The sequence below is a fragment of the Halichoerus grypus genome, chromosome 3, assembly GCF_964656455.1.
Source record: "Halichoerus grypus chromosome 3, mHalGry1.hap1.1, whole genome shotgun sequence".
Taxonomy (NCBI): Eukaryota; Metazoa; Chordata; class Mammalia; order Carnivora; family Phocidae; genus Halichoerus; species Halichoerus grypus.
This window is the reverse complement of record NC_135714.1, coordinates 205,688,383-205,703,577: the sequence shown is the minus strand read 5'-3', so window position 1 is coordinate 205,703,577 and position 15,195 is coordinate 205,688,383. Positions and strand designations below refer to the sequence as shown.

The window sequence follows — 15,195 nt, the reverse complement described above, 5'->3', positions numbered from 1 at the left end:
ACTGCCAACGAGGCCACAAACATCCATCTCCTCCCAAAGTCTGGTTTTTGAAAAAAGTAGAAATCAGTAGTCCTGACTTCTTAGCTAACGGCTTCATTTCGTGGAAGATATATATATTTTTTAATTTCAACATAATTCTTCAGAAAAATCTGTGTTTCTATTTCTTTTTGGTCTTTACTCCTGCTTCTTCCATTTTCTTTTACAACTCATAAAAACCCGACCGTGAGCAGGAAAATAAGAAAATGATGCTTCATAACCTATGAATAGCCAATTTAATTTTGTTGGTGGTGGGAAAAAAGGAGTAAGAATTAGTTCACTACATTTTTTTTAAAGCACTCATAATTGATTAGAGTTCTGCGTAGTATGTTTTTATGATGTTTTCAATAGGGGCGCCTGGGTGGCTCAGCTGGTTGGGCGTCCTACTCTCCGTTTCAGCTCAGGTCATGATCTCAGGATCATGGGATGGAGTCCCGAGTCAGGCCCTGCCTTCAGTGGGGAGTCTGCTTGGGATTCTCTCTCTCCCTCTGCCCCTCGCCACACTCTCTGTCTTTCAAATAAATAAATCTTTTTAAAAAATGAAATGTTTTCTTTTTTTTAAATTTTATTATGTTATGTTAGTCACCATACAGTACATCATTAGTTTTTGATGTAGTGATCCACGATTCATTGTTTGTGTATAACACCCAGTGCTCCATGCAGAATGTGCCCTCCTTAATACCCATCACCAGGCTAACCCATCCCCCCACCCCCCTCCCCTCTAGAACCCTCAGTTTGTTTCTCAGAGTCCATCGTCTCTCATGGTTCATCTCTCCCTCCGACTCCCCCCCTTCATTTTTCCCTTCCTTCTCCTAATGTGCTCCATGCTATTCCTTGTGTTCCACAAATAAGTGAAACCATATGATAATTGACTTTCTCTGCTTAGCTTATTTCACTTAGCATAATCTCCTCCAGTCCCATCCATGTTGATGCAAAAGTTGGGTATTCATCCTTTCTGATGGCTGAGTAATTTTCCATTGTATATATGGATTACATCTTCTTTATCCATTCATCTGTTGAAGGGCATCTCAGCTCTTTCCACAGTTTGGCTATTGCGGACTTTGCTGCTATGAACATTGGGGTGCATATGGCCCTTCTTTTCACTACATCTGTGTCTTTGGGGTAAATACCCAGCAGTGCAATTGCTGGGTCATAGGGTAGCTCTATTTTTAATTTTCTGAGGAACCTCCACACTGTTTTCCAAAGTGGCTGTACCAACTTGCATTCCCACCAACAGTGTAAGAGGGTTCCCCTTTCTCCACATCCTCTCCAGCATTTGTTGTTTCTTGCCCTGTCCATTTTTCCATTCTAACTGGTATAAGGTGGCATCTCAATGTGGTTTTGATTTGGATTTCCCCGATGGCTAATGATGATGAACACTTTTTCATGTGTCTGTTAGCCATTTGTATGTCTTCTTTGGAAAAGTGTCTTTTCATGTGTTTTCAACAGAAAGAATTACACAAAGTTTAGAAGACAAGGATAAGATAACTATGAAATATTCAGTGTATTTCACAGTATAAAAATGTTAAGAAAAACAAAAAAAGAAGAAGATAGCAGGAGGGGAAGAAGGAAGGGGGGGAAATCGGAGGGGGAGACGAACCATGAGAGACGATGGACTCTGAAAAACAAACTGAGGGTTCTGGGGGTGGGGTGGGAGGATGGGTTAGCCTGGTGATGGGTATTAAAGAGGGCACGTACTACATGGAGCACTGGGTGTTATACGCAAACAATGAATCATGGAACACTACATCAAAAACTAATGATGTAATGTATGGTGATTAACATAACAATAAAAATTTTTTAAAAAGTAGCTATTTTTAATCTTCAACTTTTGAGTTTTATGCCATTTTTTTCCTAAGGCTTCACCACCTTTATGAGCCTGTCCTCTTAGAAATCATGCTTTTCCTGGTTTTATAATAAACATGTAAATTCTGTTCCCTAGATCCTATCTCTTAGCTCATAAATGAAGAAAACAAAACAACAGAGAACAAGAAGTGGTGAGCAAAGGCACCCTGGAGATGTTCTAGCGATTCCCAGTCCACTAATGCCCGTAGAACTGCATCTGCCAGCCACCTCCCCCCTTCACCAGATGCACTGGATGTAGCAGCTTTCAAGATGGAGCACACACTTAACAGTTCTAGACTATAAAAGGCAGGGCCAAGAGAATGAGAGCCAAGCCACGGGGTAGGAGAAAATATTAGCAAAGGAGGTGAGGAATAAAGGACTATTAATCCAAAATATCCAAAGAATACTTAAAACTCAACAGTAAGAAAACAAGCAACCCAGTTACAAACTGGACCACAGACCTTACCAGACACCTCCCCAAGGAAGATGCATAGCTGGTAGGTGAGCACAGCAGATGCCCCACAGCATACGTCATCAGGGAAATGCAAATTAAAACAACCAGGAGAGCCACCGCACACCTATGAGAACGGCCAAAATCCAGGACACTGACAACACCGAGAGCTGACAAGGATGTGGAGCAACGGGGACCCTCACCCATTGCTGGCGGGAGTACAAAATGGTGCGGCCACTTTGGAAGACAGTTGGTGATTTCTCAAAAAATTAAACATGCTCTTACCATACAATCCAGTAATCATGCCTCTTGGTATTTACCCAAAGGAGCTGAAAACTCATGTCCACACAAAAACCTCTATATTACCAAAACTTGAAGCAACCAAGATGTCCTTCAGTAGGTGATGGATAAATAAACTGTGGCCCATCCAGACAATGGAATATCATTCAGCAAAAGAAAGAAATGAGCTATCCAGACATGAAAAGGTATGGAACCTTCAATGCCTATTGCTAAGAGAAAGAAGCCAGTCTGAAAAGGCTACATCCAGTATAATTTCAACTATATGACATTCTGGATCAGGCAAAACTAAGGAGACAGTAAAAAGATCAGTAGTTGCCAGGGGTTAGTTGGGGAAGGAGGGATGAACACGTGGAGCAGTGGGGGTTTTTAGGGTAGTCAAGCTATTTTGTATGATACTCTCAGGGTGGATACATGTCATTATGTATTGGTCCAAACCCATAGAATGAACGACACCAAGAGTGACCCTGATGTTCACTGTGGGCTCTAGGAGAAGACGATGTGTCCTTATGGGTTCACCAACTGTCACAAATGCACCATCTGGTGGGGATGCTGATGGTGGGGGAGAGTGTGTCTGTGTGGGGAGGGGTTACATGGGAAATCTGTTTCTTTTGCTCAATTTTTCTACGAACTTAAAACATTTCCTTTCTGTGTTCTGAAAAATAAAGTCTGCTAAAAATTAAGTAACTTCGTATATTTTGAGAAAAGGGAGAAAGGTAAGAAAAGGCAAAATGAAGACTGAAGAGGTTACTATACATCCCAGCATTATACTGTGCCGTAGGCATCTAAAGGACAGCATCTAAAACCCTGAAAACCATTAATAAATGATGGCATTTAATTTCTACTCCTCTTCTTTGGTATAAGTTAGAGGAAAATGGAATATAGATCACACAAAAAGGTTTGATCATGAAAAGCCCACAATTTGAGTTCATTCCATCTTTCGCCCAGCAAGATGTTATGTGTCAAATGGACGATGTCTCAGTGTCTGTGGGTGACATTCTCTCTCCCTAGTCAGCTCACTCCCCTGGCCCTCTTCACTGTATCTCCTTAAAGGTATGAATTACTTTCCCTATCTCTGTACTGACAGGGCATACGTAGCACAGCATTTGGCATACAGCAGGAGCTTAATAAATGTTATATTAAGTTGGCTAGAAGGGCTTTGGGGAACAGATCCAGAGCGCTCTGATGTACCTAAGCCATCAACGCACGCTTATGCCGCACCCCTGCACGAGGACAGATTGGACCCACGTTTACGGGCATTCATTTTTTAATCATTGTTTCAGTTGTGCTATTTTTTCCCTGTCCTACAGGTGGAGAAAAGGGTTTGATTAAAGCTGGTTAATCTTTTTCTAAATCGCTACAGCCGCATGAACACGTGGCAGACGTTAATAGCTGCGTCTTTCTGCAGCTGCCCCCGTCCTCACCACTTCTGGCAGAATGTGAAGCTCACGCTTCCCTGGGAGAGCGGAGGGTGGTTCCTGCCGCTGTCCTGACGTTCAGGGCCGAGAGGCGAGACGCGCAGAAGCCAGCGTTCTGTGCGGGTGGGTACACACATTCAAAGATGTCCCCTAACCCCGCTCACGCTCCACCCTGGCCCCTGGCTCATACCACTGATAACAACAACAACAACAACAATAATAATAACAAAAGGTAAACTTGTTAGTTTTCAAGCTGATCAGACCACCCACATTGTCAGGAGACCAGCCAGGGGCTCTTCCGTAGGAAACTCAGTGAGAAAGTGCGTTCTGCACCCCACACCCAACCACATCACAGACAAAACACTGCTTTCTGGGGAGAGTGAGGACAAGGGGACCAACGGGGCTTTCTCTTCGTGGCAAGATTTCCTCTACACTGAAATAGGGTGAATCTGATACTAGTGTTTAGAGGGAAGTGAAATTAGGAGACTTCGCTTCGTCTAGAGCTTAAGCCCAGCAGAAACCTGTACCAGGACTCTACAGTTTGTTACCAATTTCACATAACTATTTTTAAAAATTGCTTAGATCCCTTTGTGCTATTGTCTTATTTGGATGCAGCCTCCTTGGGAGCCCAGTGGGAAGGCGGGTGATTGTCAGCGAGAGGAAAACTCATGGAGTATCGGGCTCTCATACCACAGCTGCCATAAAAACTCCTTCACCTTCACAGTAAAGTCTGACTCACCTTCAGCGCATGAGATGTTTTAATGGAAAGCACTGAAGCAGAAACTTACATACTATGAGCTCAAACATCTAGAAATACAAAAGCTCCAAAATACCATTTTCTTGAAAATTCAGGTTTTAGCCTAGATCTGTGTGGCAATTAAAAAAATGAATGAAAAAAAAAAAAGATTTAAAAGCAATGAGAACTTCTTAAATGGATCTGTAGGTCTAGAAGCTCAAAATGCAAAGATGCTGTCTGGATGAGTGAATGGATCAAGACAAAGAGATGGAAGACAAGTTTACCTTAATTAGAGTCCTAGACTGTTCTGCTCAAACACCTGGCCAGTACCAACAAAGGCCATGGAGGGATTTGTGCTTTATTCTCACAAACGTCTTCCCCGCCATGAGCAGTGAAAACGTCTGTGGCATCCTGTGCCTTGAGATATGGCATCCTATGCTTTGAGATGAAGCATCACGCACACGGGTACCGAGCTCAGCATGTTCACCCGCCTGCTGCCCTCGGCTGACAGGGCTCATTCCGGGAGCCTTTCCTACCTCGACAGGTGGGCAGAGCGCTACTCCATTGGCCGTTGCTCCGACACTGGGCTCGAGAGGCACCCTGCAGCAGGAAGCCAGTGTTACAGGTGAAATTCACCACGTCATTCAGGTTGAACTCACTGCCATTGGTGAGTCCGTGCGCAGGGTTCCCGGGGTGGCCGCACGTGATGGCTGTGTAGGAAGACAGGCCCTCATCAGTGTCAGAAAATACCCAGGCCATCGCCCTCCCTTGGAGTTCCTCACCAACAGACATCCAGGCATGTTACAAATCCCACGTATGTTTGGAAGGGGAAACAGTGAAGGAGAACTGTAAGGTGACCCACCACCGGGTTATATTATAATTGTGGAAAATAACCAACACTGGCAAATGTACTTTCTTCAGCATAGTAATTGTTCTTACGTCATGACAGAATATCAGATAACTCTATAATAAAGCAGTGAAAATTAAGAGGTGCTAAAATTCTTTAATTGCGAATCTTGAATATTTTCCCTTTAGAATACACCAGTCAGTTTTTGGAACACTTGTTTTGAAATATTATAGAGGCTTGGCTGATAATTTAAATTGTATATGCCTAAGTTATTCCAATATCAAACACCATGAAATTAGCAAAATAAGTGTGTGTGCTCAAACAGCATTTCCTTTGACAATCCCAATTATAGGATCTTTTGAAATGTGGTGAACGTCATTAATGTAACACCCTAAATAACAGCCATACAAATCCCAAAGATATCCTCAGTGGCCCTTTCAAAAGAAACACATTACAGTCATAAAACTGGTTTTCCCCTCCTCATTTATCTTGTCAACAGTTCTTTCTTCTAAGCAAAGCTTTCACCCCTGAACTCTGCACATTTCCCACTGCACCATCCCAGAGAATACCTGTCATTATCCTAGAGCTATATCAACATTTCCTTTGTTTAATTCACAGGAAAATGAATATACTAGGGGAAAAAAAAAAAAAAACAATTGATTTAAAATAAATTTTGCAATAGACAGTATGACGTCTTCTAAAAATACAGGTCAATATTTATCTTGGATAGTATAAAATTAGAAGACAATCATTATACAGTTTTACCTCTCTCTGTTAAAGGAAGGCCTGCTTACAAAACTCTGTGTTCTTAATGAAACAATGACAAAAATAGAAAACAACACAGAAGATTAGGGGTGTGAGGCTATTTTGGGGACTCTGCAAAGCCAACCTGCAGACTCAGACTCAGCATCTTTGTCCTCCTATAATTAGCTTGTTTCCACCTTGTTGATCCTGTGATAAAATCAGGAAAATGAGTCCATGACATCACTCATCCTGGGACCTGTTTGAGATGAGTTAGGGAGCACATTCACTGTGGACAGGAGTCTGGAGGAAGGAAACGGAAAAGGGAAGCCGACCCACAGCATCCTTAGCACAGGTGAAAGGGATGCTTCTCCATTCTCTTTCACTCTGGAGGCTACACATGTCTGTGCTAAGCCTTCATACCAAGAGAAAATGTCACCAAAGGAAGCACCTGCTGAATTTGTTCGCAATGTACTTACGGACACAGACTGGGGTCAGTCCAGACCATTTGTGGTCTTGCAAGCATATCCGAACGGAAGTTCCAACCAGTCTGAAACCAGGATTGCACTGATAAACCACAGTGTCCCTGTAACTGAAACCGTCTCCACTGATATGACCGTTCACGATCGGATCCGGGGAACCGCAGTGGCCAGCTACAAACAGAAAACCAATAAACACATTTTGGAGAATTTGTCTTTTATAAAAGTACTACATTCACAATTTGTTTACCCTTACTGCCAACTGAATAACATCATTGAGTGTCTTATTGTTATTTCTCCCGTTCACATATATTTTTGTTTGAAATAGTTTTTTTTCTTTGTAACTTGTTCATTTTTTCTCAACAACTGTATAATGAGTAATATTTCAAATAATGAAATTGCTAACAAATACAAGTTGCTAATGAAACTATTTCCCCAATTATGGTTTCCCCATGCATTTCTTTTACTTCTTTTTCTTATTTAGATTTTGTGTTATTTTTCTTGTTAATGGTATTTGCAAATAAAAGCCATAAAAAGGGAAGAGACACTTTGGGTTAATATGGATAGGTTTTGTAGCCTATTGAACATGGACGGTAAGGAGAAGGATGCTAAGGATTTCCAGTGTTAGACAGTGGATTGCTAAACTATTTGTGGAATTTCAAAGGCAAGACAAATATCAGAAAATATTCTTGCTTTCAAACATGGGCACCTGCTTAGGTTTGGACCAGTGTCTAGGTGGAACTGGTCTGTGATCAGTTGAAAGAGGAGCCTAGCCTTCAGGGGAGGGATGCCTGAAGACAGCGGATTTAGGAGAAGCAGGATTATCGATGTTAGCTGAAGCTCGAGGTGCCGGGGCTTGCGCATGAGCAGAGTGCATAGCGGGAACAGAAAAGGCAGGGCGGTGCAATCAGGATGGACATTCACACTGAAGGGGAGGAGAAAAGCACTGAGGGGAAGGAATCCGAACTGTAAGAAGATGATTATTCAGCAAGCATGGTGTCAGATAAGCTTCAATAATAGAGAATATCCATGTGAAGAAGGAAGTAAAAGGATGTTCAGTTCTTTGTGAGCAGAAGGACGGAGTGATGATGAAGATTCTTGGCTTGATTCAACTTCAGTCTCACAGGCCCATCCGTGCCCCTTCTTGGAAAATCCAGTTCTAGCAAAAACTCTGCTGAGTCAGTTTACTAAGAAGCCCCCACCCTCCATATCTGATGGGCTTCCTCCCCACCCCCCCATCCCCCAGGTGAGGTCTGCTCACCTGGCCTACCTTTAGCAAGATCCTGCTGGGTCAGGTTAGCCAGAAGCCCCCCTTACCTCTGATGTTCCCTGTTGGAGATTTCCCATCAGGGACTGCACCTCTCCTTGGCTGTAACCTCCACTCCCCATGCAGCATTGAGAGCTGAGCCTCATCTCTCTCCCCCACTGTAAAATCCCAGTGCAGTGACCCTGTACCTATGGTGGTGGTCCAGACTGAAGTCTGCCTTCCCGTTCTTATGTAGCATCCTTGAAGATTTTTTCCCCTTCAACAATCGTAAGGTGCCATGTGGCACAGAGGAAATGTGGAAGGGCACGGCTAGGTGTTTCTGTCAGTCTTTCCATTCTCCTTTCCAAGTTCTTCCCTTCCCTTCTGTTCCATCATCCTTCCTCTTCACCTGCCCCTCCTCCCTCCTAATCTCTCCCTTCCTCTCTTATGGAAAGAGCATCTTACTAATCAACAAAATATGAAGTGTTAGGAGCACCCAACATCACAAGGATCCATGTTACACATGGATTTTGGATAGAGAAGAAGAGAAAGCCATTCACCACCATTTCCTAAATGATCCATCCAAACCTCAAAGTTTACATGGGGAGGTTGTGACACGGGTTGGAATACCTGCAGAATATTTTGTGGTAGACTTCCCCTGGCCATTTACTTCCCAAATAGAGCACATAGTTGTCAAAGCTTTACACAAAGTAGACTACCCCCAAGGTTGAGAAAGTTGCAAGTTGTTGCCATGCAACAATTGGAGTTAATGTCACCATTCTGGAGGAATTTAAAATAATAATTTATATTTCTGCTTAACAGTGTTCAGCAGCCCTGTGTTCTCCTGGGTTTTGAGCTAAGTTTATTATCGGCAAGGTGACTGTGCAGAGCAGAGAGGGAGAAAACCGAATCAATGGCTAGGCATCCCTGCTTGAACAACGTTTATAAGAGGTCAGGTCAAAAAAGTCATGCTAGCTTCGGTTGATTCTTTGTTGTCTTGACAGGTTCTCTCCATTTGGCCAGATCGATTAAGTCGATTCTGGCAAGAGGCCAGGTCACCTCCCCCAAACGGAGACTTGGTGCACGCAGAGAACTCAGAGGAGGAAGAATGTGCTCCATGGGTTGGAGAATGGGCCTCTGAAGCGGTGAAGGTCACACAGAACACTGGCCTTGGCTCCAAAGCCATCCCCTAAACAGAGGCTGCCACATGCACAGCACACACTGTTGGGTAGGGGCATGGAGCCAATTTCGAATCCCAGTGACAATGACGAGTAAGGCAGCCAGACGGGCGGCACACAGGCTTGGCACAGACTGGGAGGAGCCCAATCACTTGTGAGGTGACCAGTAAAAGATCTGCTTTCTAGAAATGTGCACCAAAACAACACAGCCCGATCTTCAAGAGGGAGTGGGTCACCTAACTCTTGGTTGTTGTTCTAGATCATGCCAAGTGCTTTGGGGGTTACTTCTGAAGCCTGCCACCACTCCAGCAGAAGAGGGCTTGGGCTCCAGGGCAAGTGGATGATGCTGAAGAGGGTGCAGTGCGATGGAAAGCCCCCATCGCTTACAGTATCTGCTCAGTCTCACCCTTGATTTGGACAAACACCCCTGTCTAGACTCATTTTAAAACCTTAATAAACATTTTCTTTTCAACTGTGTTTTTAGTAAGAGCACATAGTCTGAGGCTGCACTGTCTTTTGAAAGCCTGGCACAGAGCTACTCTTAGTAGTCAAGGAGAGATCTGCATACTTTCGAAATCAAAGGGTTGACAGCCATGTGTGGAAATAGCAATTCCTAACAGCGACTCTTCCCTGAGACCTGGTCATTTCAGTTCTCTGACGAACTGGCCTTAAATACCAAAAGAAAAGAGAGGATGTCTTCCAAAAGCTTTTCATTTCAGCTCAGAGCCTGAAGGGGAGAATCAACCGCATCACCTGCTACTTGTGCCTCCTAATTTGAATGAATGAAGACCATGTGACTTCCCAATTTGAAGCTAAGACAGACCAATCTGATGTTCTCTTCTGTAACATTCCAGCCCCCTGCCGAGTTCTGTTTTAAAACATTCAAAGTCGTAAACCAATTCTAGGCTATTCACAAATATAGAATATTCACCTAGAATATTTAACAAGAAATGTCAACATTATGTAAAAATGTTATGGGGAAAAAACTACATTAGATATAATTTGAACTCAATGTACTCTGAAGTCTCTTTCAAGTATAAGATTCTATGATTTTATGATACTATTTTGCTAAGTCCTTTGGGAGTTCTTTTACCCTTGATGTAGCCCCAGTTTTGTTATACACACTCTGTAGAAAGTGTGTCTCTGTATCTGCCATGGAATGCTTTGTAACTACCTTCATGCTTCCATCCAGGGCTACAAGGTATGAGTCACTCATCAAATACTTGTGCCAGTGAATAGAAATAAAGCAACCTCACAGTTGACAATGATGTCCTTTCCACTGTCAAAATGTATCCAAATCCTTTGTCTGCGAGGCGACTTTCACTTACTTGACGATAATTTCATGACCATTTCCTACCAGCCAGCAATGTTCTTGGGCTTGAGATTACACAGAGGATAAGATACAACCACAGACAGTAAGATACATCCATACAGAGAGTGAAAAAGAGATGGGGAGGTGGACTGTGAAAGGGCCTGAGGGTGTGTGCACCTAGCAGGCTGAGGAGTGGGTCAGGGAACCTCGCCAAGAGTGCACATCAGAAAGCCTGAAACAGGCAACATCTGAGGTCTGAGGGATGTGCTTCTGTTAGCCAGGTAAAGATGATAGAAAGGCAGTTTAGTTGCTGAAATGAGAAATTTTATTTACATTTTAGTCTCTGTTAAAGTATGAAGACTATGGAGTTATATGACCAAATTGTCCATTTACCACAAGGGTATCTGCTTTTATCCTTCTCAGCTTATGAACTGTACATCCCGTACTTTACTTCATGCACCTGCCACGATTTGGATGGGTTTAGTTATCACAGGTCCACTAAGCATAAACAATAGCAAAGAATAAGAAAATCTATTAACTGCAAAATATAAAAAGACATTGGAATGAGGGCAGTCCTACATGTTTCAAAATAAAATATCAACTCATTAAGACAATGTGATCATATGGCAAGCCCCATGCCATGACCCCAAGGTTCCGTGTTTTTGTTCGCTCCTTTATTTGTTGTTAACATTTGGCTTCAGCTTAAACACAGATCATGAAATGTTTTTTACAGGCAATTCTGTGGCCAATATAATCACACCAGGAAGTCAATTCTTGAGAAGTGCCAGTTGGAAATGCTTTCAGTAAAGTGTGGAAAGAAAATCCTGGGAGTGATGAGCATGAGCCTGCTTTATTTCTATATCAATCCTGCTAATGAGTTTAGTAATCAGCCGCTAAGCTGAGCCCGATACCACCGACTGGCAGCAGGCTGAGGAACAAGGCAGAATGCTAAAAAATTGTAATTCCATAGAATTTTTAATTCAGGAGATAGATAGGTTTAGAGACATATCCTAAAGGAATTGCCAAATTTCCTTCTACTTCAAATACGAATTAGCAATTCCATTTCTCCCGTGTTTCTGGAACCCTACATTGTCTCCATGTGCAGACTAGGTATGACTCTGCAGTGGGAAATCCACCAACTCTTAAAGCAGATTCTGAATCAGTGGCAGAATCAAGAATTCAATGCCAGGTTGGATATTGTCCAGTTCTGGTCAGGCGATTCTCTGTACTCCACATGCTATATCATAAAAAATACCATTCAGATTGGCCTATAAAGACAAACTGAACAATGGAATAGGAACTCCACGAAATCCCAGTACCGGTGAGATTTCATTTTTCTGTAGAAGAATGAGCTGGGTCAGAGGAATCTAGATGTTTCACCTTGTTTACCAAGTGATTGTTTTTTATCATGAGCTTTGACAATCACTGGCTTATAAGTTTATGCTCTTCTATATATAATGAAAGCTGTATTATTGTTTTCATGTATAAACTGTTACTATATTTTGGTTAGAATGCCCCAAAATAAAAAAGGGGGATTGCTTTTCATAATCTTTCTCTAAAGTTGGGTTAGGAGGGATAAAATCTGCCAAAAAAATTTAACTAAAACAGAGACTGGGAGCAAGGTTGACTGAAAGCTGCCCAGTTGACTTCATAGCACACAAGGTGGGGACTGGAATGCCCTGTCGCCACGGAGGACCGGCTTAGCTTCCTGGTGTCCCCCTGAGTCAAGGTTCACTGCAAACTGGGCCAAGGGCAGGACTCCATGGCTGGGAAGTGGTCACTCTCCCTGCGGAGCCCAGGTTGCTGTCTGAAACCTTGGGGGCCAGCATGTGGGCACCAGGCAGGTCAGCAATGCAGACTCTCCCCACTGCCCCAAGGCCCACAGCAGGACCAACCCCCCCACCCCAAGCAGCTACTTCTAGGTCCATCTAAATTCCACGTTTTATCAGGTCTTTTCCAACACTTCTGAGAGGACTGAGGTGGCTTCCTGAGCTTGTTTCTGGCAGAGTGGATATTCTGAACACTCGTTCTTGAACAACTGGATTCCTTCAGTGCATGTTAAGGATTCTATCCACACTCTCTGGAATGTGTATTATGAAGCTCTGTTTTAGAGCAGGGACCTTCTCTATACCGAGGATATGAGCAATGTTTAGCTTCCTATAGTGCTTCACTATTTGTTTCTCATTCTGTAACCTCCTGAAAACAACCTTCTGAAAACACACTGGTGACTTCTCTGAGTGACTGACCCAGGGCATCAGATCTCAGTTGGCAGATTTACCTTAACATCACAACTTCCAACTTTCAAGTACTTTCAGGTAATGTATGTTACAGACTTCTACAATTACACATGCTTCTGCGATTTTAGAAATGAATTCTGTGATTTGGAAATTTAACAAAGGTCCATTTTTTTCACTTATTCCGTAGAAACCCACTGTACCAGTAGAAGTGTTGGACACAAGGGATGCCTGGGTGGCTCAGTCAGTTAAGGATCCAACTCAGGCTCTGCTCTGGGCATGGAGTCTGTTTGGACTTCTCTCTCTCCCTCTCCTTCTGCCCCTCCACCCCCGCCCCCGCTCTTTCTCTTTTTCTCTATCTCTAAAAAACAGAGAAGAAAACAGAAATGTTGGACACGATATCTTCCATGGAACAGGTGTGCCCTACACAGACCTGGAGCCCTGCATCCTTTGGTGTGGAATCATGCCATTAACAGGAACTGTAAAGCTGGATCTCTCTCCTCCCATGAGGTCACATTCACACACATACACACACAATCCCTCCGCCCCCCCCTTAGAGCTCACTACTGTAAGGTCACCTTTGCACTATGTCGGTTTGTATCTGTACTAATACTAGTATTGACCTGGGGATTAAAACTAAATACATGTATACATTTTTAGAAAATCTACAAACCAAATATTCAACCTTTGTATTTGCTTTGTGATTACTGATACTCATTGCTGAAAATAAAATAATCATTATAAATGCCCAGGACCTGTATAAGAATTAGACATGCAATTTCTTTCATTCTGTCCATCCCAGGCACTAACATTGGCTTTGGGCTAAGGGCAAGGTTATTTGGCAGTGGATTCCAAAGCCAATGTACAAGCTCTTCTTGAGTATTACCAGTCATGAAATGTCATATGGCTCAGATCCACTTATATGCAGGGAAAACTTGCTGGCATTGAACACCACTGAATGGATGGATTTCAATCTTCAAATCTGTATATCTATACCGAGGATATGAGCAATGTTTAGGAACACATCCGAATATTGACAGACAAAATTTTTATCTTCTGCACGTGCAATCTCTAGGGGCAGTGCTCAGCAACTTTGCCTAAGTCAGAGAATATTTGGTACCTTGGACAGCACACAAACATTTCCAGTGATGCCTGAGTATGGTACTTGCATGAGCCACATAGTATTTTTACATTAGTACATCAGAGGAGGGCCCAATGCTCACCACAAAATACATGTGCATCAAATCTTTGTTGACACATCTTAGTCAAGGGCAATTACTTTAAGCCATATTTAATGTAAATAAAATTTCAGGATTTGGGTAGTCTCTAGGGCTTTCAGAAATCCTTCATCTGTCCCTCTTTATGTGGTTCCCCAAATAATCATTCTATCATTTTCCTCATGCCTGAAATTTCCTTCCTAAACTCGTCTGCCTGTAATACGTCTATGCACCCCTCCTAACTCAGCCCAAATCTGCCCTCTGCATACACACCCTAAAGGAATTACTGCCCATTTATGTGCACCTCAAAGATCTACCTTATTTTAGGTTTCCCTGCAATAGAAGAATCTATTTCTAGTACCATCCATTTACAATACCCAGACTTCTAGATATTTTGCTTTTTTGTTGTGTTGTGAATTCAGCAAGTAGAAACATAATTTTTCTCACCTATTTATCTCCACTCTTAGATTATGAGTTCTGAGAGCAGTGTCTTGCTCCATACTGCGGCATCAAGCCTGTGCCGACCCAGAGGAGGTGTCCGTACGAGGAGATGGCTTCGTTTCCATGAGCGTGTTGCCATATGAGTGCAACACCCTCATCGTCCTGTGACTACAAAGAGTACTCCCCAGGACATGGTCTGTGCAGGTAGACTGAACTTCCTGTGGCATCTAGATCACCTCCTGCACTGCTCTGCATCTTAGTTCCTTGGATGAATTTATTCCCTTTCTGCTTTTTGAAAATCCACCTGTTCCTCAATGTGGCTTCCCTCATAGCACTCCCTCTACCAGCTTCTCTCGCTCCTGCCCCAGCTTTCTCTCTGTTTCCATTCATTAATCTCAACTTTTTGTCAAAGGTATTTGGTATTTATCTTATTTATTCCTCTGATTATAAATTCCTGAAAAAAGAAGACCTGCATCCTATTAACCTTTACATCTTACGCCCTATTTCCTGAGGAATTAAATGAGTGTTGTTAGATAATATTCAGAAATATAGACAGAAGTGCTTGTGGCTGGGGAGAGTATCATGACATTTATCTCCCAGCCACTGGTGGTGCATACGTAACATGTGAAGATTAGCACGGGCTGTTTCCAAACACTTTACCTTCCCTGGTATCCTACAGCCTACATTTTACATGGGAGATTGTATAGCAAAGATCAG

At 42.8% G+C, this 15,195-nt stretch overlaps 1 protein-coding gene across 2 annotated transcripts in view; it reads right to left on the bottom strand.

The window, feature by feature from the left end:
• CSMD1 (CUB and Sushi multiple domains 1) overlaps positions 1–15,195 on the bottom strand; it is a 2,059,737-nt gene that overhangs the window by 48,774 nt on the left and 1,995,768 nt on the right. For both annotated transcript variants that reach the window (XM_078069893.1, XM_078069894.1), the window contains exons 53-54: positions 6,851–7,024; positions 5,320–5,493 (exon numbers count right to left, since the gene is read on the bottom strand). In XM_078069893.1, the coding sequence (XP_077926019.1) occupies positions 5,320–5,493; positions 6,851–7,024 (348 nt within the window). The remainder of the gene's footprint in view (positions 1–5,319; positions 5,494–6,850; positions 7,025–15,195) is intronic.